This window comes from Oncorhynchus mykiss, chromosome 2 (assembly GCF_057628025.1).
Source record: "Oncorhynchus mykiss isolate SJ-2025 chromosome 2, ASM5762802v1, whole genome shotgun sequence".
NCBI classification, from domain to species: Eukaryota; Metazoa; Chordata; class Actinopteri; order Salmoniformes; family Salmonidae; genus Oncorhynchus; species Oncorhynchus mykiss.
Genome location: NC_143023.1, coordinates 4415603 through 4443341, shown reverse-complemented (window position 1 = coordinate 4443341; position 27739 = coordinate 4415603). Strand labels below are relative to the sequence as shown.

Below are 27739 nucleotides of genomic sequence, written 5' to 3'. Positions count from 1 at the left end.
CACGTTTACACTGCTCACCCTCCAGTCAGACAGTAATATGTTGTCCTCTGATAACACGTTTACACTGCTCACCCTCCAGTCAGACAGTAATATGTTGTCTCTAATAACACGTTTACACTGCTCACCCTCCAGTCAGACAGTAATATGTTGTCCTCTGATAACACGTTTACACTGCTCACCCTCCAGTCAGACAGTAATATGTTGTCTCTGATAACACGTTTACACTGCTCACCCTCCAGTCAGACAGTAATATGTTGTCTCTGATAACACATTTACACTGCTCACCCTCCAGTCAGACAGTAATATGTTGTCTCTAATACGTTTACACTGCTCACCCTCCAGTCAGACAGTAATATGTTGTCCTCTGATAACACGTTTACACTGCTCACCCTCCAGTCAGACAGTAATATGTTGTCTCTAACACGTTTACACTGCTCACCCTCCAGTCAGACAGTAATATGGTGTCTCTAACACGTTTACACTGCTCACCCTCCAGTCAGACAGTAATATGTTGTCTCTGATAACACGTTTACACTGCTCACCCTCCAGTCAGACAGTAATATGTTGTCCTCTGATAACACGTTTACCCTGCTCACCCTCCAGTCAGACAGTAATATGTTGTCCTCTGATAACACGTTTACACTGCTCACCCTCCAGTCAGACAGTAATATGTTGTCTCTAATAACACGTTTACACTGCTCACCCTCCAGTCAGACAGTAATATGTTGTCTCTGATAACACGTTTACACTGCTCACCCTCCAGTCAGACAGTAATATGTTGTCTCTGATAACACGTTTACACTGCTCACCCTCCAGTCAGACAGTAATATGTTGTCTCTAATAACACGTTTACACGGCTCACCCTCCAGTCAGACAGTGATATGTTGTCTCTGATAACACGTTTACACTGCTCACCCTCCAGTCAGACAGTAATATGTTGTCTCTGATAACACGTTTACACTGCTCACCCTCCAGTCAGACAGTAATATGTTGTCTCTAATAACAGACTTTTTACACTGCTCACCCTCCAGTCAGACAGTAATATGTTGTCCTCTGATAACAGACCTTATTATTCTCCCGTTATGAAAGAAACCATTCTATTTTATCCACATTCTACTCCATTTCCTTTCGACTCCTGCTTAAATTGCTAAAACGTTCATTAAGGTTTGTCCTGAAATGCTAGAACCCTTCTATTGTTGTCCAATGAAAAATGATTAATTCAGATGTGCCGGGGCTAAGTGGGTTGATTTTAGAGCTGGAGGGATTATCTCATTTGCTGTTGTTGTTGTTGCTCATGTTTCATCCGGAACCAGGAAATGAAAAGAGGTGGATGAATAAAATTAATCTCTTTGTTCTCTTTAATCCTCAATTAGAAAGATAAGCTGACTAACAAACATTCACTTAGTTATTAAGGCCTATTAGATGTTCTCTCTCTCGCTCGCTCTCGCTCGCTCTCTCTCGCTCTCTCTCGCTCTCTCGCTCTCTCTCGCTCTCTCTCGCTCTCTCTGTCTCTCTCTCTCTGTCTCTGTCTCTCTCTCTGTCTCTCTCTCTGTCTCTCTCTCTGTCTCTCTGTCTCTCTGTCTCTCTGTCTCTCTGTCTCTGTCTCTGTCTCTCTCTGTCTCTGTCTCTGTTGAATAATCGGCGTGGTGGTGGTTTCCCCTTGACGATTGCTGCTTAGACATGCTTTCAAAGCGTGTGCTGTTGGTTCAGACCGTTTGTCCTTGATTTGGCTGTGTACTTTGTCCAGTTTCAAACTTTTTATAGAAGTGTATCGGACCTGCTGTGGAGAGGCGGGGGCCCAGCTGAATCAGTAACGACTCAGTGGGTTGATGTGTTTCTGGTCCTTTGACAGGGAATGTGGTGATGAATTGATGGCAGGTTAATGCAGACCAAATGAGAGGCAGTGAGGGGAGGATGGAGAGACCTCTCCTCTTCAGCCATGTGCTCTGTTGGAGGTGTGGTGTCAGCTCAGTGTGGCTGGGCGGACACAGGTAGACGAGGCCCCCCACACAGGTAGACGAGGCCCCCCACACAGGTAGACGAGGCCCCCCACACAGGTAGACGAGGCCCCCCACACAGGTAGACGAGGCCCCCCACACAGGTAGACGAGGCCCCCCACACAGGTAGACGAGGCCCCCCACACAGGTAGACTGCCCTTCCATGCGTCCTGCCATGCGTCCTGCCATGCGTCCTGCCCTGCAATGCGTCCTGCCATGCATCCTGCCCTGCCATGCGTCCTGCCCTGCCATGCGTCCTGCCCTGCCATGCGTCCTGCCCTGCCATGCGTCCTGCCCTGCCATGCGCCCTGCCATGCCATGCGTCCTGCCATGCCATGCGTCCTGCCCTGCCATGCGTCCTGCCCTGCCATGCGTCCTGCCCTGCCATGCGTCCTGCCCTGCCATGCGTCCTGTCCTGCCATGCGTCCTGCCCTGCCATGCGTCCTGCCCTGCCATGCGTCCTGTCCTGCCATGCGCCCTGCCATGCCATGCGTCCTGCCATGCGTCCTGCCATGCCATGCGTCCTGCCATGCGTCCTGCCATGCCATGAGTCCTGCCATCCGTCCTGCCCTGCCATGCGTCCTGTCCTGCCATGCGTCCTGCCATGCGTCCTGTCATGCGTCCTGTCCTGCCATGCGCCCAGCCCTGCGTCCTGCCCTGCGCCCAACCCTGCGTCCTGCAGTTCCAGGATGGCAGCTTAGCATTTGGTCCTAATTGGTTCTCTACTCAGGGCAGTTCCAGGATGGCAGCTTAGCATTTGGTCCTAATTGGTTCTCTACTCAGGGCAGTTCCAGGATGGCAGCTTAGCATTTGGTCCTAATTGGTTCTCACTACTCAGGGCAGTTCCAGGATGGCAGCTTAGCATTTGGTCCTAATTGGTTCTCTACTCAGGGCAGTTCCAGGATGGCAGCTTAGCATTTGGTCCTAATTGGTTCTCACTACTCAGGGCAGTTCCAGGATGGCAGCTTAGCATTTGGTCCTAATTGGTTCTCTACTCAGGGCAGTTCCAGGATGGCAGCCTCCAGTCAGCCTGAGTGCAGACCTACGGCTTTATGTTTTTCTAAAGCAGAACAGTCTTTATTTATCTAGAGGTTTTAGTCCTGTTACCGTGTCTCTCTCCTGTCCTTTATGTTTTTATAAAGCAGAACAGTCTTTATTTATCTAGAGGTTTTAGTCCTGTTACCGTGTCTCTCTCCTGTCCTTTGTGTTCACGTCTCTTAGTGTTTAGGACATTACCCTTATATAATTCAGCTTCTAAAAAGTTCTGTCTATAAACATAAACAACCACTGAACTCGACCCCGATTCAGGTCGTTGCTTCTGCATGTGGCTCAAATGCCACACTACTCCCTGTACAGTGCACTATTATTGACCAGGGCCCTGGTAAAAAAAATGTAGTGCACTAAATAGAGAATAAGGGTGCCATTTTGTAGCGCCGACTCCATCTGTCACTAAGTATCTTGTCTGATGGATTCATGCTACCGATGACCTGGTTTTACACTGGCTCGAGTCCCAAACGGCTCCCTATTCTCTATGTAGTGCACTACTTTTGACCAGGGCACATAGGGTTCCGTTTGGAACGGAGCCACTGCCTGCTTTCTGTTTACCAACTCAAGTATTTCTATACAACAGTGTTATTCTCTTGTCTTTCAGTCTCTGGTCTCTGGTAGCAACGTGTTTATTGTGCTGCCCTCATCACAGCTGGAAGGTCCAGTCTGTATTAACTCATCACCTCACATCATGTCATCAGAAGGTCTCTGGTCTCTGGTAGCAACGTGTTTATTGTGCTGCCCTCATCACAGCTGGAAGGTCCAGTCTATATGAACTCATCACCTCACATCATGTCATCAGAAGGTCTCTGGTCTCTGGTAGCAACGTGTTTATTGTGCTGCCCTCATCACAGCTGGAAGGTCCAGTCTATATGAACTCATCACCTCACATCATGTCATCAGAAGGTCTCTGGTCTCTGGTAGCAACGTGTTTATTGTGCTGCCCTCATCACAGCTGGAAGGTCCAGTCTATATGAACTCATCACCTCACATCATGTCATCAGAAGGTCTCTGGTCTCTGGTAGCAACGTGTTTATTGTGCTGCCCTCATCACAGCTGGAAGGTCCAGTCTATATGAACTCATCACCTCACATCATGTCATCAGAAGGTCTCTGGTCTCTGGTAGCAACGTGTTTATTGTGCTGCCCTCATCACAGCTGGAAGGTCCAGTCTGTATTAACTCATCACCTCACATCATGTCATCAGAAGGTCTCTGGTCTCTGGTAGCAACGTGTTTATTGTGCTGCCCTCATCACAGCTGGAAGGTCCAGTCTATATGAACTCATCACCTCACATCATGTCATCAGAAGGTCTCTGGTCTCTGGTAGCAACGTGTTTATTGTGCTGCCCTCATCACAGCTGGAAGGTCCAGTCTATATGAACTCATCACCTCACATCATGTCATCAGAAGGTCTCTGGTCTCTGGTAGCAACGTGTTTATTGTGCTGCCCTCATCACAGCTGGAAGGTCCAGTCTATATGAACTCATCACCTCACATCATGTCATCAGAAGGTCTCTGGTCTCTGGTAGCAACGTGTTTATTGTGCTGCCCTCATCACAGCTGGAAGGTCCAGTCTATATGAACTCATCACCTCACATCATGTCATCAGAAGGTCTCTGGTCTCTGGTAGCAACGTGTTTATTGTGCTGCCCTCATCACAGCTGGAAGGTCCAGTCTATATGAACTCATCACCTCACATCATGTCATCAGAAGGTCTCTGGTCTCTGGTAGCAACGTGTTTATTGTGCTGCCCTCATCACAGCTGGAAGGTCCAGTCTATATGAACTCATCACCTCACATCATGTCATCAGAAGGTCTCTGGTCTCTGGTAGCAACGTGTTTATTGTGCTGCCCTCATCACAGCTGGAAGGTCCAGTCTATATGAACTCATCACCTCACATCATGTCATCAGAAGGTCTCTGGTCTCTGGTAGCAACGTGTTTATTGTGCTGCCCTCATCACAGCTGGAAGGTCCAGTCTATATGAACTCATCACCTCACATCATGTCATCAGAAGGTCTCTGGTCTCTGGTAGCAACGTGTTTATTGTGCTGCCCTCATCACAGCTGGAAGGTCCAGTCTATATGAACTCATCACCTCACATCATGTCATCAGAAGGTCTCTGGTCTCTGGTAGAAACGTGTTTATTGTGTTGCCCTCATCACAGCTGGAAGGTCCAGTCTATATGAACTCATCACCTCACATCATGTCATCAGAAGGTCTCTGGTCTCTGGTAGCAACGTGTTTATTGTGCTGCCCTCATCACAGCTGGAAGGTCCAGTCTATATGAACTCATCACCTCACATCATGTCATCAGAAGGTCTCTGGTCTCTGGTCTCAACTTGGTGGGCCAAATAAAATGAAACCCGTTGGCCATCACTGAGGGAACCTGCTGTAGTTTCTCTCTGAATGTTTAACAGCTCAGTGTTTTAGCTGTTTCTCCTGCAGTTAAATTAAGTCGACATTACTCATGACCTCTTCTCTGTCATGTCTCTTGAACGTTGGGGTAAAATGTGATGATTATTAATGATAAAAGTCTTCCTATAACATTTCACCTGAACTGTAAAATAACTTTGGCAACAAAGCACGGTAGCAGGACATGTCGAAGGATGTCAAATCTGTTGCTTCTCCGTCTGGAGCTTCTCTGAAAAACCCACGAAGCCTTGAGCTCCAGTCAGCCTGAGTGCAGAGCAGCACGGCCTGTTGAGCCTCCAGTCAGCCTGAGTGCAGAGCAGCACGGCCTGTTGAGCCTCCAGTCAGCCTGAGTGCAGAGCAGCACGGCCTGTTGAGCCTCCAGTCAGCCTGAGTGCAGAGCAGCACGGCCTGTTGAGCCTCCAGTCAGCCTGAGTGCAGAGCAGCACGGCCTGTTGAGCCTCCAGTCAGCCTGAGTGCAGAGCAGCACGGCCTGTTGAGCCTCCAGTCAGCCTGAGTGCAGAGCAGCACGGCCTGTTGAGCCTCCAGTCAGCCTGAGTGCAGAGCAGCACGGCCTGTTGAGCCTCCAGTCAGCCTGAGTGCAGAGCAGCACGGCCTGTTGAGCCTCCAGTCAGCCTGAGTGCAGAGCAGCACGGCCTGTTGAGCCTCCAGTCAGCCTGAGTGCAGAGCAGCACGGCCTGTTGAGCCTCCAGTCAGCCTGAGTGCAGAGCAGCACGGCCTGTTGAGCCTCCAGTCAGCCTGAGTGCAGAGCAGCACGGCCTGTTGAGCCTCCAGTCAGCCTGAGTGCAGAGCAGCACGGCCTGTTGAGCCTCCAGTCAGCCTGAGTGCAGAGCAGCACGGCCTGTTGAGCCTCCAGTCAGCCTGAGTGCAGAGCAGCACGGCCTGTTGAGCCTCCAGTCAGCCTGAGTGCAGAGCAGCACGGCCTGTTGAGCCTCCAGTCAGCCTGAGTGCAGAGCAGCACGGCCTGTTGAGCCTCCAGTCAGCCTGAGTGCAGAGCAGCACGGCCTGTTGAGCCTCCAGTCAGCCTGAGTGCAGAGCAGCACGGCCTGTTGAGCCTCCAGTCAGCCTGAGTGCAGAGCAGCACGGCCTGTTGAGCCTCCAGTCAGCCTGAGTGCAGAGCAGCACGGCCTGTTGAGCCTCCAGTCAGCCTGAGTGCAGAGCAGCACGGCCTGTTGAGCCTCCAGTCAGCCTGAGTGCAGAGCAGCACGGCCTGTTGAGCCTCCAGTCAGCCTGAGTGCAGAGCAGCACGGCCTGTTGAGCCTCCAGTCAGCCTGAGTGCAGAGCAGCACGGCCTGTTGAGCCTCCAGTCAGCCTGAGTGCAGAGCAGCACGGCCTGTTGAGCCTCCAGTCAGCCTGAGTGCAGAGCAGCACGGCCTGTTGAGCCTCCAGTCAGCCTGAGTGCAGAGCAGCACGGCCTGTTGAGCCTCCAGTCAGCCTGAGTGCAGAGCAGCACGGCCTGTTGAGCCTCCAGTCAGCCTGAGTGCAGAGCAGCACGGCCTGTTGAGCCTCCAGTCAGCCTGAGTGCAGAGCAGCACGGCCTGTTGAGCCTCCAGTCAGCCTGAGTGCAGAGCAGCACGGCCTGTTGAGCCTCCAGTCAGCCTGAGTGCAGAGCAGCACGGCCTGTTGAGCCTCCAGTCAGCCTGAGTGCAGAGCAGCACGGCCTGTTGAGCCTCCAGTCAGCCTGAGTGCAGAGCAGCACGGCCTGTTGAGCCTCCAGTCAGCCTGAGTGCAGAGCAGCACGGCCTGTTGAGCCTCCAGTCAGCCTGAGTGCAGAGCAGCACGGCCTGTTGAGCCTCCAGTCAGCCTGAGTGCAGAGCAGCACGGCCTGTTGAGCCTCCAGTCAGCCTGAGTGCAGAGCAGCACGGCCTGTTGAGCCTCCAGTCAGCCTGAGTGCAGAGCAGCACGGCCTGTTGAGCCTCCAGTCAGCCTGAGTGCAGAGCAGCACGGCCTGTTGAGCCTCCAGTCAGCCTGAGTGCAGAGCAGCACGGCCTGTTGAGCCTCCAGTCAGCCTGAGTGCAGAGCAGCACGGCCTGTTGAGCCTCCAGTCAGCCTGAGTGCAGAGCAGCACGGCCTGTTGAGCCTCCAGTCAGCCTGAGTGCAGAGCAGCACGGCCTGTTGAGCCTCCAGTCAGCCTGAGTGCAGAGCAGCACGGCCTGTTGAGCCTCCAGTCAGCCTGAGTGCAGAGCAGCACGGCCTGTTGAGCCTCCAGTCAGCCTGAGTGCAGAGCAGCACGGCCTGTTGAGCCTCCAGTCAGCCTGAGTGCAGAGCAGCACGGCCTGTTGAGCCTCCAGTCAGCCTGAGTGCAGAGCAGCACGGCCTGTTGAGCCTCCAGTCAGCCTGAGTGCAGAGCAGCACGGCCTGTTGAGCCTCCAGTCAGCCTGAGTGCAGAGCAGCACGGCCTGTTGAGCCTCCAGTCAGCCTGAGTGCAGAGCAGCACGGCCTGTTGAGCCTCCAGTCAGCCTGAGTGCAGAGCAGCACGGCCTGTTGAGCCTCCAGTCGGCCTGAGTGCAGAGCAGCACGGCCTGTTGAGCCTCCAGTCGGCCTGAGTGCAGAGCAGCACGGCCTGTTGAGCCTCCAGTCGGCCTGAGTGCAGAGCAGCACGGCCTGTTGAGCCTCCAGTCGGCCTGAGTGCAGAGCAGCACGGCCTGTTGAGCCTCCAGTCGGCCTGAGTGCAGAGCAGCACGGCCTGTTGAGCCTCCAGTCGGCCTGAGTGCAGAGCAGCACGGCCTGTTGAGCCTCCAGTCGGCCTGAGTGCAGAGCAGCACGGCCTGTTGAGCCTCCAGTCGGCCTGAGTGCAGAGCAGCACGGCCTGTTGAGCCTCCAGTCGGCCTGAGTGCAGAGCAGCACGGCCTGTTGAGCCTCCAGTCGGCCTGAGTGCAGAGCAGCACGGCCTGTTGAGCCTCCAGTCGGCCTGAGTGCAGAGCAGCACGGCCTGTTGAGCCTCCAGTCGGCCTGAGTGCAGAGCAGCACGGCCTGTTGAGCCTCCAGTCGGCCTGAGTGCAGAGCAGCACGGCCTGTTGAGCCTCCAGTCAGCCTGAGTGCAGAGCAGCACGGCCTGTTGAGCCTCCAGTCAGCCTGAGTGCAGAGCAGCACGGCCTGTTGAGCCTCCAGTCAGCCTGAGTGCAGAGCAGCACGGCCTGTTGAGCCTCCAGTCAGCCTGAGTGCAGAGCAGCACGGCCTGTTGAGCCTCCAGTCAGCCTGAGTGCAGAGCAGCACGGCCTGTTGAGCCTCCAGTCAGCCTGAGTGCAGAGCAGCACGGCCTGTTGAGCCTCCAGTCAGCCTGAGTGCAGAGCAGCACGGCCTGTTGAGCCTCCAGTCAGCCTGAGTGCAGAGCAGCACGGCCTGTTGAGCCTCCAGTCAGCCTGAGTGCAGAGCAGCACGGCCTGTTGAGCCTCCAGTCAGCCTGAGTGCAGAGCAGCACGGCCTGTTGAGCCTCCAGTCAGCCTGAGTGCAGAGCAGCACGGCCTGTTGAGCCTCCAGTCAGCCTGAGTGCAGAGCAGCACGGCCTGTTGAGCCTCCAGTCAGCCTGAGTGCAGAGCAGCACGGCCTGTTGAGCCTCCAGTCAGCCTGAGTGCAGAGCAGCACGGCCTGTTGAGCCTCCAGTCAGCCTGAGTGCAGAGCAGCACGGCCTGTTGAGCCTCCAGTCAGCCTGAGTGCAGAGCAGCACGGCCTGTTGAGCCTCCAGTCAGCCTGAGTGCAGAGCAGCACGGCCTGTTGAGCCTCCAGTCAGCCTGAGTGCAGAGCAGCACGGCCTGTTGAGCCTCCAGTCAGCCTGAGTGCAGAGCAGCACGGCCTGTTGAGCCTCCAGTCAGCCTGAGTGCAGAGCAGCACGGCCTGTTGAGCCTCCAGTCAGCCTGAGTGCAGAGCAGCACGGCCTGTTGAGCCTCCAGTCAGCCTGAGTGCAGAGCAGCACGGCCTGTTGAGCCTCCAGTCAGCCTGAGTGCAGAGCAGCACGGCCTGTTGAGCCTCCAGTCAGCCTGAGTGCAGAGCAGCACGGCCTGTTGAGCCTCCAGTCAGCCTGAGTGCAGAGCAGCACGGCCTGTTGAGCCTCCAGTCAGCCTGAGTGCAGAGCAGCACGGCCTGTTGAGCCTCCAGTCAGCCTGAGTGCAGAGCAGCACGGCCTGTTGAGCCTCCAGTCAGCCTGAGTGCAGAGCAGCACGGCCTGTTGAGCCTCCAGTCAGCCTGAGTGCAGAGCAGCACGGCCTGTTGAGCCTCCAGTCAGCCTGAGTGCAGAGCAGCACGGCCTGTTGAGCCTCCAGTCAGCCTGAGTGCAGAGCAGCACGGCCTGTTGAGCCTCCAGTCAGCCTGAGTGCAGAGCAGCACGGCCTGTTGAGCCTCCAGTCAGCCTGAGTGCAGAGCAGCACGGCCTGTTGAGCCTCCAGTCAGCCTGAGTGCAGAGCAGCACGGCCTGTTGAGCCTCCAGTCAGCCTGAGTGCAGAGCAGCACGGCCTGTTGAGCCTCCAGTCAGCCTGAGTGCAGAGCAGCACGGCCTGTTGAGCCTCCAGTCAGCCTGAGTGCAGAGCAGCACGGCCTGTTGAGCCTCCAGTCAGCCTGAGTGCAGAGCAGCACGGCCTGTTGAGCCTCCAGTCAGCCTGAGTGCAGAGCAGCACGGCCTGTTGAGCCTCCAGTCGGCCTGAGTGCAGAGCAGCACGGCCTGTTGAGCCTCCAGTCGGCCTGAGTGCAGAGCAGCACGGCCTGTTGAGCCTCCAGTCGGCCTGAGTGCAGAGCAGCACGGCCTGTTGAGCCTCCAGTCGGCCTGAGTGCAGAGCAGCACGGCCTGTTGAGCCTCCAGTCGGCCTGAGTGCAGAGCAGCACGGCCTGTTGAGCCTCCAGTCGGCCTGAGTGCAGAGCAGCACGGCCTGTTGAGCCTCCAGTCGGCCTGAGTGCAGAGCAGCACGGCCTGTTGAGCCTCCAGTCGGCCTGAGTGCAGAGCAGCACGGCCTGTTGAGCCTCCAGTCGGCCTGAGTGCAGAGCAGCACGGCCTGTTGAGCCTCCAGTCGGCCTGAGTGCAGAGCAGCACGGCCTGTTGAGCCTCCAGTCGGCCTGAGTGCAGAGCAGCACGGCCTGTTGAGCCTCCAGTCGGCCTGAGTGCAGAGCAGCACGGCCTGTTGAGCCTCCAGTCGGCCTGAGTGCAGAGCAGCACGGCCTGTTGAGCCTCCAGTCGGCCTGAGTGCAGAGCAGCACGGCCTGTTGAGCCTCCAGTCGGCCTGAGTGCAGAGCAGCACGGCCTGTTGAGCCTCCAGTCGGCCTGAGTGCAGAGCAGCACGGCCTGTTGAGCCTCCAGTCGGCCTGAGTGCAGAGCAGCACGGCCTGTTGAGCCTCCAGTCGGCCTGAGTGCAGAGCAGCACGGCCTGTTGAGCCTCCAGTCGGCCTGAGTGCAGAGCAGCACGGCCTGTTGAGCCTCCAGTCGGCCTGAGTGCAGAGCAGCACGGCCTGTTGAGCCTCCAGTCGGCCTGAGTGCAGAGCAGCACGGCCTGTTGAGCCTCCAGTCGGCCTGAGTGCAGAGCAGCACGGCCTGTTGAGCCTCCAGTCGGCCTGAGTGCAGAGCAGCACGGCCTGTTGAGCCTCCAGTCGGCCTGAGTGCAGAGCAGCACGGCCTGTTGAGCCTCCAGTCGGCCTGAGTGCAGAGCAGCACGGCCTGTTGAGCCTCCAGTCGGCCTGAGTGCAGAGCAGCACGGCCTGTTGAGCCTCCAGTCGGCCTGAGTGCAGAGCAGCACGGCCTGTTGAGCCTCCAGTCGGCCTGAGTGCAGAGCAGCACGGCCTGTTGAGCCTCCAGTCGGCCTGAGTGCAGAGCAGCACGGCCTGTTGAGCCTCCAGTCGGCCTGAGTGCAGAGCAGCACGGCCTGTTGAGCCTCCAGTCGGCCTGAGTGCAGAGCAGCACGGCCTGTTGAGCCTCCAGTCGGCCTGAGTGCAGAGCAGCACGGCCTGTTGAGCCTCCAGTCGGCCTGAGTGCAGAGCAGCACGGCCTGTTGAGCCTCCAGTCGGCCTGAGTGCAGAGCAGCACGGCCTGTTGAGCCTCCAGTCGGCCTGAGTGCAGAGCAGCACGGCCTGTTGAGCCTCCAGTCGGCCTGAGTGCAGAGCAGCACGGCCTGTTGAGCCTCCAGTCGGCCTGAGTGCAGAGCAGCACGGCCTGTTGAGCCTCCAGTCGGCCTGAGTGCAGAGCAGCACGGCCTGTTGAGCCTCCAGTCGGCCTGAGTGCAGAGCAGCACGGCCTGTTGAGCCTCCAGTCGGCCTGAGTGCAGAGCAGCACGGCCTGTTGAGCCTCCAGTCGGCCTGAGTGCAGAGCAGCACGGCCTGTTGAGCCTCCAGTCGGCCTGAGTGCAGAGCAGCACGGCCTGTTGAGCCTCCAGTCGGCCTGAGTGCAGAGCAGCACGGCCTGTTGAGCCTCCAGTCAGCCTGAGTGCAGAGCAGCACGGCCTGTTGAGCCTCCAGTCAGCCTGAGTGCAGAGCAGCACGGCCTGTTGAGCCTCCAGTCAGCCTGAGTGCAGAGCAGCACGGCCTGTTGAGCCTCCAGTCAGCCTGAGTGCAGAGCAGCACGGCCTGTTGAGCCTCCAGTCAGCCTGAGTGCAGAGCAGCACGGCCTGTTGAGCCTCCAGTCAGCCTGAGTGCAGAGCAGCACGGCCTGTTGAGCCTCCAGTCAGCCTGAGTGCAGAGCAGCACGGCCTGTTGAGCCTCCAGTCAGCCTGAGTGCAGAGCAGCACGGCCTGTTGAGCCTCCAGTCAGCCTGAGTGCAGAGCAGCACGGCCTGTTGAGCCTCCAGTCAGCCTGCTTTTTATAGTCACTGTGCTTTTCAACACACCTCTCTCTCTCTCTCTCTCTCTTCTCTTCTCTTCTCTTCTCTTCTCTTCTCTTCTCTTCTCTTCTCTTTTTATCTATCTCTCTCTGAGCCCTCTCTATCTCTCTCTCTCTCTGAGCCCTCTCTATCTCTCTCTCTCTCTGAGCCCTCTCTATCTCTCTCTCTCTCTGAGCCCTCTCTCTCTCTCTCTCTCTCTGAGCCCTCTCTATCTCTCTCTCTCTCTGAGCCCTCTATCTCTCTCTCTCTCTGAGCCCTCTCTATCTCTCTCTCTCTCTGAGCCCTCTCTATCTCTCTCTCTCTCTGAGCCCTCTCTATCTCTCTCTCTCTCTGAGCCCTCTCTATCTCTCTCTCTCTCTGAGCCCTCTCTATCTCTCTCTCTCTCTGAGCCCTCTCTATCTCTCTCTCTCTCTGAGCCCTCTCTATCTCTCTCTCTCTCTGAGCCCTCTCTATCTCTCTCTCTCTCTGAGCCCTCTCTATCTCTCTCTCTCTCTGAGCCCTCTCTATCTCTCTCTCTCTGAGCCCTCTCTATCTCTCTCTCTGAGCCCTCTCTATCTCTCTCTCTCTCTGAGCCCTCTCTATCTCTCTCTCTCTCTGAGCCCTCTCTATCTCTCTCTCTCTCTGAGCCCTCTCTATCTCTCTCTCTCTCTGAGCCCTCTCTGGTTTACCCAGCGCCTGCCACACACACACACACCCTGGCACCAACGGTTCATAAAACCCTCTCTCTGGTTGGTTCTCGGGCCGCTGCTGGCCAGCCACTTCTGTGTGAGTGAGTGAAAGCCCTTTACTCCACAGTAATGATTGATGACAGACAGACGGGAGGTGTGTTTTGAAGGTAATGATGAAAGACATCAGTGAAAACGAGTTGTTTTGGCGCTGTGGATAACGGATGGCAGAGGCCGTCTGGAACAGGAGCGCTACGGTGGCCCATGTGGAAATGGAGAGATTGGAGCCAGTGGACTGGCTCTGAAATCATCTGTTATAATGAGCTGGCCAACGGAGCTTGGCTGTGTCCCAGAGTAGCGCTGTTAGGTCTGTGTCTCAGGCTTTGTGGTCTGGTCCTGTGTGTTAGACAGCCCAGACTAGACTGGCTGTGGAGGAAGTAGTCTCTGTCATAATGAGGTAGCATAGTGTCGTCAGTAGCTGTGTTTCAGTGACTCGGCGGAGTCTGTAGAGTCATCTACTGTAACAGTCATAGTGTCGTCAGTAGCTGTGTTTCAGTGACTCGGCGGAGTCTGTAGAGTCATCTACTGTAACAGTCATAGTGTCTCACAGAATCCCAGGATACGTTGGCGTTAGACACCACACTTCTGTTATACATCATACTGTAGTCTTATCTGTCTGTTAGGGAGGGAGAGCTGCTCTTCATTTACATTAGACTCTGGTCTTATCTGCCTGTTAGGGAGGGAGAGCTGCTCTTAATTTACATTAGACTCTGGTCTTATCTGCCTGTTAGGGAGGGAGAGCTGCTCTTCATTTACATTAGACTCTGGTCTTATCTGCCTGTTAGGGAGGGAGAGCTGCTCTTCATTTACATTAGACTCTGGTCTTATCTGCCTGTTAGGGAGGGAGAGCTGCCCTTCATTTAGGGAGGGAGAGCTGCTCTTCATTTACATTAGACTCTGGTCTTATCTGTCTGTTAGGGAGGGAGAGCTGCTCTTAATTTACATTAGACTCTGGTCTTATCTGCCTGTTAGGGGAGTTCCCTCCCCTCTCACTTTTCTTCCTTCTCTTCATTCCTTCTGTCTCCTTCCTTGCTCTCCTGCTTCCCCCCCCTGGCTCCCTCTCCTTCCTCCTGTTCACCTTCTCTCTCTTTTCTTCGCTGACACACTCCCTCCTCTCCCTCCCTTCCCTCCTTTCCACCTTCTATCTTTTCCTCACTGACACACTCCCTCCCCTCCCGCCTTTCCCCTCTCTCTTGTTTTGTCTCTCTTGTTAGCCCAACAGATTGGTGAGAACTACCCCCCCCTCCTATTCCTCCGTGACTGAATTCCTCCCTGTGTTTATGCCCATAGCTCCATGTTGTATTGTCTTCAGTAGATCTACAGGCTGGGAGTCTAAGCCATGAATGTCTCCCTGCTATGTGCCCTTGTCTTGCTGGACAGCCAGTAGATCTACAGGCTGGGAGTCTAAGCCATGAATGTCTCCCTGCTATGTGGCCTTGTCCTGCTGGACAGCCAGTAGATCTACAGGCTGGGAGTCTAAGCCATGAATGTCTCCCTGCTATGTGCCCTTGTCCTGCTGGACAGCCAGTAGATCTACAGGCTGGGAGTCTAAGCCATGAATGTCTCCCTGCTATGTGGCCTTGTCCTGCTGGACAGCCAGTAGATCTACAGGCTGGGAGTCTAAGCCATGAATGTCTCCCTGCTATGTGGCCTTGTCCTGCTGGACAGCCAGTAGATCTACAGGCTGGGAGTCTAAGCCATGAATGTCTCCCTGCTATGTGGCCTTGTCCTGCTGGACAGTCAGTAGATCTACAGGCTGGGAGTCTAAGCCATGAATGTCTCCCTGCTATGTGGCCTTGTCCTGCTGGACAGCCATTAGATCTACAGGCTGGGAGTCTAAGCCATGAATGTCTCCCTGCTATGTGGCCTTGTCCTGCTGGACAGCCAGTAGATCTACAGGCTGGGAGTCTAAGCCATGAATGTCTCCCTGCTATGTGGCCTTGTCCTGCTGGACAGCCAGTAGATCTACAGGCTGGGAGTCTAAGCCATGAATGTCTCCCTGCTATGTGGCCTTGTCCTGCTGGACAGTCAGTAGATCTACAGGCTGGGAGTCTAAGCCATGAATGTCTCCCTGCTATGTGGCCTTGTCCTGCTGGACAGCCAGTAGATCTACAGGCTGGGAGTCTAAGCCATGAATGTCTCCCTGCTATGTGGCCTTGTCCTGCTGGACAGCCAGTAGATCTACAGGCTGGGAGTCTAAGCCATGAATGTCTCCCTGCTATGTGCCCTTGTCCTGCTGGACAGCCAGTAGATCTACAGGCTGGGAGTCTAAGCCATGAATGTCTCCCTGCTATGTGGCCTTGTCCTGCTGGACAGCCAGTAGATCTACAGGCTGGGAGTCTAAGCCATGAATGTCTCCCTGCTATGTGGCCTTGTCCTGCTGGACAGCCAGTAGATCTACAGGCTGGGAGTCTAAGCCATGAATGTCTCCCTGCTATGTGGCCTTGTCCTGCTGGACAGCCAGCAGTCTTTAAATAGTGTTTCTTTGTATTCTGTTATTTACTCTTAAACTGCGCTGGGTGTTTCTGCGTTCTTCCACCCTCAAAAACAAGGTACCGTAATGTTGTTGGGTGTTTTTATTATTAGAAAGGAAATAAAATGTATATATTTAACCCCTTATCCAATCGATCCAGTTGTTTAATATTTTATGTGAATGGCCCTCGTACGGTTCCATGTGAATCTTTTTAAACCTGTACATCTGTTTGTTATAGTGGGCTTTATCAAGAGGATTACACACATTTCAAGGATGCTTCCTGAAACTAGAATGGGTTTTAACAAGAAAACAAACGTGTGTGTGTGTGTGTGTGTGTGTGTGTGTGTGTGTGTGTGTGTGTGTGTGTGTGTGTGTGTGTGTAAATGGCCTTGTAAAAATATGAGTTCCCCCTTAGTAACTGACTGACTGTGTCACTGGTTTCAAGGTAAAGATAGAGTTAGTTATATGACGTCATCATACACACGATAACTAACTTCATGCTTGTAAATCAACAGCAGAATTCAAATCTACCAAAACCGTCACTATTCGCACTTCCCTCCCTGATATTGTTGTCTCTGAACAGAAGGCAGACAGGCTGAGTCAGAACATCCCACGCCTCAAACTATAGAAAGAAAAATGGAGGTATGTCCTGAAACTATGACTCTGACTCTGACTCCTAATGACATAATTAAACAGAGACTACAGCTGTGTTTAGTTCACCCTGAGTGATTTGACTCTGACTCCTAATGACATAATTAAACAGAGACTACAGCTGTGTTTAGTTCACCCTGAGTGATTTGACTCTGACTCCTAATGACATAATTAAACAGAAACTACAGCTGTGTTTAGTTCACCCTGAGTGATTTGACTCTGACTCCTAATTACATAATTAAACAGAAACTACAGAGACTACAGCTGTGTTTAGTTCGCCCTGAGTGATTTGACTCTGACTCCTAATGACATAATTAAACAGAAACTACAGCTGCGTTTAGTTCACCCTGAGGGACTCTGACTCTGACTCTGACTCCTAATGACATAAGTAAACAGAGACTACAGCTGTGTTTAGTTCACCCTGAGTGATTTGACTCTGACTCCTAATGACATAATTAAACAGAAACTACAGCTGCGTTTAGTTCACCCTGAGGGACTCTGACTCTGACTCCTAATGACATAATTAAACAGAGACTACAGCTGTGTTTAGTTCACCCTGAGTGATTTGACTCTGACTCCTAATGACATAATTAAACAGAGACTACAGCTGTGTTTAGTTCACCCTGAGGGACTCTGACTCTGACTCCTAATGACATAATTAAACAGAAACTACAGCTGTGTTTAGTTCACCCTGAGGGACTCTGACTCTGACTCCTAATGACATAATTAAACAGAAACTACAGCTGTGTTTAGTTCACCCTGAGTGATTTGACTCTGACTCTGACTCCTAATGACATAATTAAACAGTGTGACTGAGTTCCGGGAAACAAACCTCAAATTAAACACAATGTTCCCCCTTTGTCAACTATATTATTTATTGATCTTACAAAAAACGAAGGGCACCCTACTATTCTCTATGGGATATGGTCAAAAGTAGTGCACTATATAGGGAATAGGGTGCCATTTGGTCCTGGTCTAAAGTAGTGCACTATATAGGGAATAGGGTGCCATTTGGGATGCACCCTGGGCTATTTATGTGCCCGGTAACAGTGAATTTCTCTAAGGGCCTATGTGTAAGAGCTGCCTCTGTGACAGATGATCGTTAGCTTGGTTGGGTCCCTTCTCCAGACTCATTTGGTTTCGCTAGCCTAGCTAACCTGGTGTCCTGGTCTGCCTGTGATTTAAGACAAGGACTGGTCAGTGTGGAGTAACTGGGTCACAGTGATAGAGGGGTTGTCATGGTGACAGAGGGGTTGTTATTGTTGTTCTGTTTTTTTACTCGGGAGGGGAAACCCGCAGGTGGAGGGGAAATGGGTCACAGCTGAGGCTACTCCCAGCCTGCAGCTGCTGTGTGTGTGTGGCTCTCAGGTAGAGTGAGTTAACCTCTGCAGAGATCTATAGGTGGTGTGTGTGTGTGTGTGTGTGTGTGTGTGTGTGTGTCTCAGGTAGAGTGAGTTAAACCTCTGTAGAGATCTATAGGTGCTGTGTGTGTGTGGCTCTCAGGTAGAGTGAGTTAAACCTCTGCAGAGATCTATAGGTGGTGTGTGAGTGTGTGTGGCTCTTAGGTAGAGTGAGTTAGCACCTATATATCTCTACAGAGGGTGTGTGTGTGTGTGTGTCTCAGGTAGAGTGAGTTAAACCTCTGTAGAGATCTATAGGTGATGTGTGTGTGTGTGTGGCTCTTAGGTAGAGTGAGTTAACCTCTGCAGAGATCTATAGGTGCTGTGTGTGTGTGTGTGTGTGGCTCTTAGGTAGAGTGAGTTAACCTCTGCAGAGATCTATAGGTGATGTGTGTGTGTGTGTGTGTGTGTGTGTGTGTCAGGTAGAGTGAGTTAACCTCTGCAGAGATCTATAGGTGATGTGTGTGTGTGTGTGTGTGTGTCAGGTAGAGTGAGTTAACCTCTGCAGAGATCTATAGGTGCTGTGTGTTGTGGATCTGCTGTGTGTGTGTGTGTCTCAGGTAGAGTGAGTTAACCTCTGCAGAGATCTATAGCTGCTGTGTGTTGTGGATCAGGGACCTTATTGTTTGTGTGTTTGTCTCTCTCTATTCAAGGAACGCGTCCCACGGGGCTGGTTGTTTTGCAGGGCTCAGGTTGTGTTGATGCCGAGCTTGATGTGCAGCTGGCATGGCTGTGAAGGGCTGACTGTGCCAACCCGCGTCTGGGTCGCTCCCGACCCCTCGTCTGGGTCGCTCCCGACCCCTCGCTACGACAGAACACGTTGATCTGTCCGTCTCTGTCTCTGTCTGTCTGTCCCAGAAAAAATATAGTTTTACTTATGGTTTCGGACTTGTGAAATGAATCCTACTTTTATGGTTTCAGACTTGTGAAATGAATCCTACTTTTATGGTTTCAGACTTGTGAAATGAATCCTACTTTTATGGTTTCAGACTTGTGAAATGAATCCTACTTATCTTCCCCAGATTATATTGCTGATTATTATATTTATGAAAACATTGTTGCAAATTGTTTGACACAAATCTCTGATTAGGCCGGTATGATGGTTCGTTGGACGATATTTGTAGCCCAGTTCAGATACGTAAGATCAGAGAGCTAGCTAGCTATTTTGCGACACATAGGTCGTCTAGATTGCTGATATTTATCTGACAGTTCACGAAGTGGTTACGGATGAAGACCGTCATAAAAATAAAATCATGGTCATAAACATTTAAAAAAAATAGATTACATTTAATAAATGTGGGGTGGTCCGTTTCTGCGATGGAATCTTAACAAACGTGATGCGACTTTGTTGCCCCTGGCTGAAACAAACCAGGTGTTTTGGCAAATGATGAGTAGCATGGGCTTGAAACCTCTCACCCCGGGAATTTGACTGGTAAACTCAGGGTTACACTCACAATGGCTGCGGCAGGTAGCCTAGTGGTTAGAGTGGAGGGACGGCAGGTAGCCTAGTGGTTAGAGTGGAGGGGCGGCAGGTAGCCTAGTGGTTAGAGTGTTGGACTTGTAACCGGAAGGTTGCAAGTTCAAATCCCCGAGCTGACGAGGTAAAAATCTGTCGTTCTGCCCCTGAACAGGCAGTTAACCCACTGTTCCTAGGCTGTCGGCCACCCGGCCTTGTTGAGTCGTCGGCCACTCGGCCTTGTTGAGTCGTCGGCCACTCGGCCTTGTGGAGTCGTCGGCCACTCGGCCTTGTGGAGTCGTCGGCCACTCGGCCGTGTGGAGTCGTCGGCCACTCGGCCGTGTGGAGTCGTCGGCCACTCGGCCTTGTGGAGTCGTCGGCCACTCGGCCTTGTGGAGTCGTCGGCCACTCGGCCTTGTGGAGTCGTCGGCCACTCGGCCTTGTGGAGTCGTCGGCCACTCGGCCTTGTTGAGACACTCCAAACCAGAAGGTGGCAGTAGAGTTGATTGGCCATGCCTGTCCGTACGCGTTGCTATTGGTCGAAGAGGAAGAGGACCTCTGACGACTCAGTTTCCCAGAAACCAAATGAATTGACTTCCAGGCAGTGAACTTCCAGGACGTCACGTTTCCACTTCCTACCAAGATAAACAAAACACAAGTCAACTCTCGACTTTCTTTCCGTTTATAAGTGATTCATTTAACACCTGTTTTTGATCCAACCTTTGACCTTACTCCCAGGGTTTTTGATCCAACCTTTGACCTTACTCCCAGGGTTTTTGATCCAACCTTTGACCTTACTCCCAGGGTTTTTGATCCAACCTTTGACCTTACTCCCAGGGTTTTTGGTCCAACCTTTGACCTTACTCCCAGGGTTTTTGATCCAACCTTTGACCTTACTCCCAGGGTTTTTGATCCAACCTTTGACCTTACTCCCAGGGTTTTTGATCCAACCTTTGACCTTACTCCCAGGGTTCTTTTACAAGGTTTTAACATAGCAAGATATCGGTTCAATAAAAATAAATATATTCCTGTTTAGATTGGTTTAATGGCTAAGTAGTTCATTCACCTTAATGTCCTTCCTTCGCGGGCAGAGTGGTGCGTGTGTTTTAAGTCTGGTGTTCATCAGTATAGTGTGTTACTGCTGTCTGTAGTGTGACTCATACGCTGTGTGTGTTTTAAGTCTGGTGTTCATCAGTATAGTGTGTTACTGCTGTCTGTAGTGTGACTCATACGCTGTGTGTGTTTTAAGTCTGGTGTTCATCAGTATAGTGTGTTACTGCTGTCTGTAGTGTGACTCATACGCTGTGTGTTTTAAGTCTGGTGTTCATCAGTATAGTGTGTTACTGCTTCAGGAGGAGTAATGGAGTAAGTTCTCACAGTAAACAGAGACACACACACACACACACACCCACACACACACACACACACACACACACACACACACACACACACAGACAGTATGGAGTTGTGTCAAACTAATCTCGCATTAGATTTAGTGTCGTGAGTCTTAAAAAAAAAAATATATATCTCCCCCAAGGGTTTTTTTACGGATGTTAAGTGATTTAGAATGGATCGTGTCTGTTGGCGTTGTGTGTTCGGTAAACGCTCCGTTTCTCACACCAGTGGGCGTCATCACACCACGCTAGGTTAGCCGGACCACTTCCTTCCTGTCTCTGCTGCTGTTTTCTGGGTTTTCTTTTCTCCCTTTCACAGTTTTTACTGTACATTTAGTTCTGGTTTCACTTCTGTCAACAACAATTACTGAACCCACTGCCTTTACAGCAGCAGGGGTTCTGTAGCCTTTAAACACTGTGGGTGTGTTCATAATGACACCCTGTTGTATAGGCTTTAACACTGTGGGTGTGTTCATAATGACACCCTGTTGTATAGGCTTTAACACCGTGGGTGTGTTTAACACTGTGGGTGTGTTGCTAATGACACCCTGTTATATAGGCTTTAACACTGTGGGTGTGTTGCTAAAGACACCCTGTTATATAGGCTTTAACAGAAAACAGAATAAATATTTAGCTTCTTATTGTAATTTGGGTATAGGCCTGTCCCTGCCTCCTCTCTCTGGTCCCTGCCTCCTCTCTCTGGGTATAGGCCTGTCCCTGCCTCCTCTCTCTGGGTATAGGCCTGTCCCCGACTCCTCTCTCTGGGTATAGGCCTGTCCCCGACTCCTCTCTCTGGCTATAGGCCTGTCCCTGCCTCCTCTCTCTGGCTATAGGCCTGTCCCTGCCTCCTCTCTCTGGGTATAGGCCTGTCCCCGACTCCTCTCTCTGGGTATAGGCCTGTCCCCGACTCCTCTCTCTGGCTATAGGCCTGTCCCTGCCTCCTCTCTCTGGCTATAGGCCTGTCCCTGCCTCCTCTCTCTGGGTATAGGCCTGTCCCCGACTCCTCTCTCTGGGTATAGGCCTGTCCCCGACTCCTCTCTCTGGCTATAGGCCTGTCCCTGCCTCCTCTCTCTGGCTATAGGCCTGTCCCTGCCTCCTCTCTCTGGGTATAGGCCTGTCCCTGCCTCATCTCTCTGGGTATAGGCCTGTCCCTGCCTCATCTCTCTGGGTATAGGCCTGTCCCTGCCTCATCTCTCTGGGTATAGGCCTGTCCCCGACTCCTCTCTCTGGGTATAGGCCTGTCCCCGACTCCTCTCTCTGGCTATAGGCCTGTCCCTGCCTCCTCTCTCTGGCTATAGGCCTGTCCCTGCCTCCTCTCTCTGGGTATAGGTCTGTCCCTGCCTCCTCTCTCTGGGTATAGGCCTGTCCCTGCCTCCTCTCTCTGGGTATAGGCCTTTGATATGTTGTTACCTGAGGCGAGGAAAGGCAAGAAGGGGGTGTCTGGGTGGTTCCTGGGTTCTCCCCGCCTGCGACCCGTGTGGTGCGTGGTGAGAGCCCCCCCCCCCCCCCCCTCGCTGCTCTGGTCAGGGAGGGGGAGGGGGTTGAGGAGGAGGGGGAGCCTGCCTCCATTAGAGCCTCACAGCCCGACACAGGGCCTGTGTTTGCTCCAGTGAGGCTGGGTAATGGATAGTAAGTGAAATATCTAGTTCAGCGGTGTGGGAGGATGCAGGAGGCTTGCACTGCGCCAGGCAGGAATAGAATCATACCGTGTGTGTGTGTTTATTCATTACGCAGTGTGACAGGTCTCCAGGCAGATAGCTTGGAGGCTGGGGTATGGAGGATAAAACTCCCACTATCCCCCTGAGGTCCAGCTGATCCTGGCATCGTATTCCGCCTCGCCTCCCCTCGCTGCTCTGGTCAGGGGGGGGGGGGGGGGGGGGGATGAGGAGGAGGAGGAAGGGGATGAGGGGGAGGGGGAGGACACAATTAATTGCTGTAACTGGAGAAGTGCGATATTAATGGGTGTGTGGAACGGGCTGAAGGGTCCTGGGTTGTTGAGTTGTGATTTGATCTAATACTGAACTTCTGTTGTCTTCCCTCCACCTCTCTCTCTTCGCTTACTCTCTCTGTCTCCGTCTCGCTCCTTCTCTCTCTCTCTTCGCTTACTCTCTCTGTCTCTCTCTTTCTTCTCCTACTCTCTCTGTCTCTCTCTCTCTTCTCTTACTCTCTCTCTCTCTTCTCTTACTCTCTGTCTTCTCTTACTCTCTCTGTCTCTCTCTCTCTTCTCCTACTCTCTCTGTCTCTCTCTCTCTTCTCTTACTCTCTCTGTCTTCTCTTACTCTCTCTGTCTTCTCTTACTCTCTCTGTCTCTCTCTCTTCTCTTACTCTCTCTGTCTTCTCTTACTCTATCTGTCTCTCTCTCTCTTCTCTTACTCTCTCTGTCTTTTCTTACTCTCTCTCTCTCTCTTCTCCTACTCTCTCTGTCTCTCTCTCTCTCTTCTCTTACTCTCTCTCTCTCTTCTCTTACTCTCTCTGTCTTCTCTTACTCTCTGTCTCCGTCTCGCTCCTTCTCTCTCTCTCTTCGCTTACTCTCTGTCTCCATCTCTCTCTCCCTCTCTCCCTCTCTCCCTCTCTCCCTCTCTCCCTCTCTCCCTCTCTCCCTCTCTCCCTCCCTCCAGAGGACCCTGCGGAGGCTGATCTGTGGCTGCTCAACAGCTGCACTGTGAAAAACCCGGCCGAAGATCACTTCAGAAACTCCATCAAGTAAGCCTCTCCTAGTCTTCCTCCCCCTCTTCTTCTTCATCTCGTCACTCACGCACATCCCTGGAGGCAGGGTTCACCCGATACCCCTGGAGGCAGGGTTCACACGATACCCCTGAAAAAGAAACCCGGTTGAGAACCCTGGAGGCAGTAAAAACAGGACTTTAAGGCCCACATCTCTTCCACTGATATCTACACTTCTGTTTCCTGGCACACTCAAAATAACTAATCTCTCAGCTGCTGTAGAAACATCTGATTTGGTACTGTGATATCATGTTTCCCCCTCTACACACACAACCCAGGGATTTTTAAGGGTAAACAAAATTAAATGGTGACTTCTAGCCTGTTGTAGGAAGAGTCATCTGGAAATACCACGTGTCTCTGAGGCTCTGAGGAATGACATTCATAGACTGGGTTCAGATTCAGTCAGGCAGATAACATGCTTCACACAGACAGACAGACAGACGGGCGGGTGGACAGGGACAGGCTGGCTGACGGACAGGGACAGAGGCTGACTGACCAGCCTGGCAGACGGACAGACACAGGGACAGAGGCTGGCTGACGGACAGACACAGGGACAGAGGCTGGCTGACTAGCCTGGCAGACGGACAGACAGGGACAGATGCTGGCTGACTAGCCTGGCAGACGGACAGACAGGGACAGATGCTGGCTGACTAGCCTGGCAGACGGACAGACACAGGGACAGATGCTGGCTGACTAGCCTGGCAGACGGACAGACAGGGACAGATGCTGGCTGACTAGCCTGGCAGACGGACAGACAGGGACAGATGCTGGCTGACTAGCCTGGCAGACGGACAGACACAGGGACAGGTGCTGGCTGACAAGCCTGGCAGACGGACAGACACAGGGACAGGTGCTGGCTGACTAGCCTGGCAGACGGACAGACACAGGGACAGATGCTGGCTGACTAGCCTGGCAGACGGACAGACACAGGGACAGAGGCTGGCTGACTAGTCTGGCAGACGGACAGACACAGGGACAGATGCTGGCTGACTAGCCTGGCAGACAGACACACAGGGACAGGTGCTGGCTGACTAGCCTGGCAGACGGACAGACACAGGGACAGATGCTGGCTGACTAGCCTGGCAGACGGACAGACACAGGGACAGAGGCTGGCTGACTAGTCTGGCAGACGGACAGACACAGGGACAGATGCTGGCTGACTAGCCTGGCAGACAGACAGACACAGGGAGAGAGGCTGGCTGACTAGCCTGGCAGACGGACAGACACAGGGACAGATGCTGGCTGACTAGCCTGGCAGACGGACAGACAGGGACAGATGCTGGCTGACTAGCCTGGCAGACGGACAGAGACAGGGACAGATGCTGGCTGACTAGCCTGGCAGACGGACAGACAGGGACAGATGCTGGCTGACTAGCCTGGCAGACGGACAGACAGGGACAGATGCTGGCTGACTAGCCTGGCAGACGGACAGACACAGGGACAGATGCTGGCTGACTAGCCTGGCAGACGGACAGACAGACAGGGACAGATGCTGGCTGACTAGCCTGGCAGGCGGACAGACAGGGACAGATGCTGGCTGACTAGCCTGGCAGACGGACAGACAGGGACAGATGCTGGCTGACTAGCCTGGCAGACGGACAGACAGGGACAGATGCTGGCTGACTAGCCTGGCAGACGGACAGACAGGGACAGATGCTGGCTGACTAGCCTGGCAGACGGACAGACAGGGACAGATGCTGGCTGACTAGCCTGGCAGACGGACAGACAGGAACAGATGCTGGCTGACTAGCCTGGCAGACGGACAGACACAGGGACAGATGCTGGCTGACTAGCCTGGCAGACGGACAGACAGGGACAGATGCTGGCTGACTAGCCTGGCCCTGTGTTGACATTCTCTCCTTGAATACAGCCTTTGATTGGTTTTGATCGGTCCAAAGTGCCTTGGTTCCCTCACTGTAGAGTGACAGTGATGACACTCGTTAAAGAGCACTGCTCAAATCTCAGATGACACCCTATTCCAACCTTTTTAAAGGCCGAGACCAATAGTAGTGCACTCTGGGTAAATAGTGCAGCGGGGAGTGATCCCACAACACCGCTGATGACATCACTCTGACCATGTCCACTGTGTTCTATATCCCCAGACTGTAGCGTAACTAATTAACCAGGTAGTTTGTATTGTCAGTCCTATGCCCCTCTAACCCTAACAGGAAGTAACCTTACATAGCCGACACAAGTGGATCTGTGTATCTTTTTGGCAGTATGGTAACAGTTTGGACACTCGGTACTAGATGTCAATGTGAAGGATAAACGGGTAGTGCTGAGAGAGACGAGGTGTGCTGTCCTCACTGACTGACTGAACAGAGAGGAGGCTGGCCTCTCAGACGTGCTCCCTGACTGACTGAACAGAGAGGAGGCTGGCCTCTCAGACGTCCTCACTGACTGACTGGACAGAGAGGAGACTGGCCTCTCAGACGTCCTCGCTGACTGACTGAACAGAGGCTGGCCTCGTATGATGATGCACAGACATCCTCTGAGCCAGCCCCAGTAAGTAGCCTCTCTGGCCTAAACTGTTGGCTACTATATTGAGGTTTGTCTCTGCTTGACCTTCTCTCTTGCTGAGAGCTCTTGGTTAACCCACTTTAGGACAAAGTGGTAATGACACAAATATATTGCACAGTTTTATTTTTTTTCTGTCCATCTGAAATAGTGTGTCTTATCAGACTCAGCCATAACGAGGCCAACGGGACCAACAATAGATTAGCACACCAGGGGCTAATGTAATATAATGTATCAATGATTCAGATGCTATGGTAATTTCTGAGGCCCGGGCATCTTTTGTTCCAGCACTTGCTACGGTAGTGGTCGGCTTATTCACACTGCTAGGCCGCGCTGCTAATTACCAGCCTAATTGAAGTGAGCGGCTGCCTGCCCTGGGCGTCTGCAGTACGAAGTGGCTCCAGAGGGGAATGTTGAGGCTCCTGGTGTGTGTGTGTGTGTGTCATGGTTCCAAACGCCTGCTTCTAAACTGCCACTTCCACCATATGGTCATTGATCTTACCGTGCGTGAGCTGCTGGGGCAGACTCCTCGGTGATAAGACCGGGACAGGGAGCAGGAGGTCATAGGTGTATGTGTGTGTGATGTGTGTGTGATGATGTGTTGTGTGGTTGTGCTAATGTGTTAGATGGTGATCGGGTGAGAGAGAAAATGGGAGAAAAGGGAAGTGTGTTTTAGGTCATACAACCATCTTATCCATGGTTGTGTTGTTATCCATGGTTGTGTTGTTATCCAGGGTTGTGTTGTTATCCATGGTTGTGTTGTTATCCAGGGTTGTGTTGTTATCCGTGGTTGTGTTGTTATCCATGGTTGTGTTGTTATCCATGGTTGTGTTGTTATCCATGGTTGTGTTGTTATACATGGTTGTGTTGTTATACATGGTTGTGTTGTTATCCATGGTTGTGTTGTTATCCATGGTTGTGTTGTTCTGTGTGTTGTGTTGTTATCCATGGTTGTGTTGTTATCCATGGTTGTGTTGTTATCCATGGTTGTGTTGTTATCCGTGGTTGTGTTGTTATCCATGGTTGTGTTGTTATCCATGGTTGTGTTGTTATCCATGGTTGTGTTGTTATCCATGGTTGTGTTGTTATACATGGTTGTGTTGTTATACATGGTTGTGTTGTTATCCATGGTTGTGTTGTTATCCATGGTTGTGTTGTTCTGTGTGTTGTGTTGTTATCCATGGTTGTGTTGTTCTGTGTGTTGTGTTGTTATCCATGGTTGTGTTGTTATCCATGGTTGTGTTGTTATCCATGGTTGTGTTGTTCTGTGTGTTGTGTTATCCATGGTTGTGTTGTTATCCATGGTTGTGTTGTTATCCATGGTTGTGTTGTTATCCATGGTTGTTTTGTTCTGTGTGTCGACAAGGACCAGCATTGTCCTCTCCCTTGGTGTTTAGTGTTGTGGTTGATCAGTTACAGCAGGTAGACTATATCTGACCTGACACAGCTCTGATTCGAAGGATTGGTTGATTTCCAGTATAACAAAGTCAACTAATATTCACATTTTTACACACATGTAGATCAAGATGCAGCTTAAATCAATATAGACCGGAGTCAAATTAGATGGTGAGTTATGGCTCTCCTAACTGTGCTGTGTCTATGAGATGGTGAGGTATGGCTCTCCTAACTGTGGTGTGTCTAAGAGATGGTGAGGTATGGCTCTCCTAACTTTGCTGTGTCTAAGAGATGGTGAGGTATGGCTCCTAACTGTGCTGTGTCTATGAGATGGTGAGGTATGGCTCTCCTAACTGTGGTGTGTCTAAGAGATGGTGAGGTATGGCTCTCCTAACTTTGCTGTGTCTAAGAGATGGTGAGGTATGGCTCCTAACTGTGCTGTGTCTATGAGATGGTGAGGTATGGCTCTCCTAACTGTGGTGTGTCTAAGAGATGGTGAGGTATGGCTCTCCTAACTTTGCTGTGTCTAAGAGATGGTGAGGTATGGCTCTCCTAACTGTGGTGTGTCTAAGAGATGGTGAGATATGGCTCTCCTAACTGTGGTGTGTCTGAGATATGGCTCTCCTAACTGTGGTGTGTCTAAGAGATGGTGAGGTATGGCTCTCCTAACTGTGGTGTGTCTAAGAGATGGTGAGGTATGGCTCTCCTAACTGTGGTGTGTCTAAGAGATAGTG

At 52.5% G+C, this 27739-nt stretch overlaps 1 protein-coding gene across 2 annotated transcripts in view; it reads left to right on the top strand.

Moving 5' to 3' along the window:
• The window catches only part of LOC149984763 (threonylcarbamoyladenosine tRNA methylthiotransferase-like), a 711253-nt gene that overhangs the window by 77436 nt on the left and 606078 nt on the right, over positions 1 to 27739 (top strand). For both annotated transcript variants that reach the window (XM_090216175.1, XM_090216176.1), the window contains exon 4: positions 22988 to 23072. In XM_090216175.1, the coding sequence (XP_090072301.1) occupies positions 22988 to 23072 (85 nt within the window). The remainder of the gene's footprint in view (positions 1 to 22987; positions 23073 to 27739) is intronic.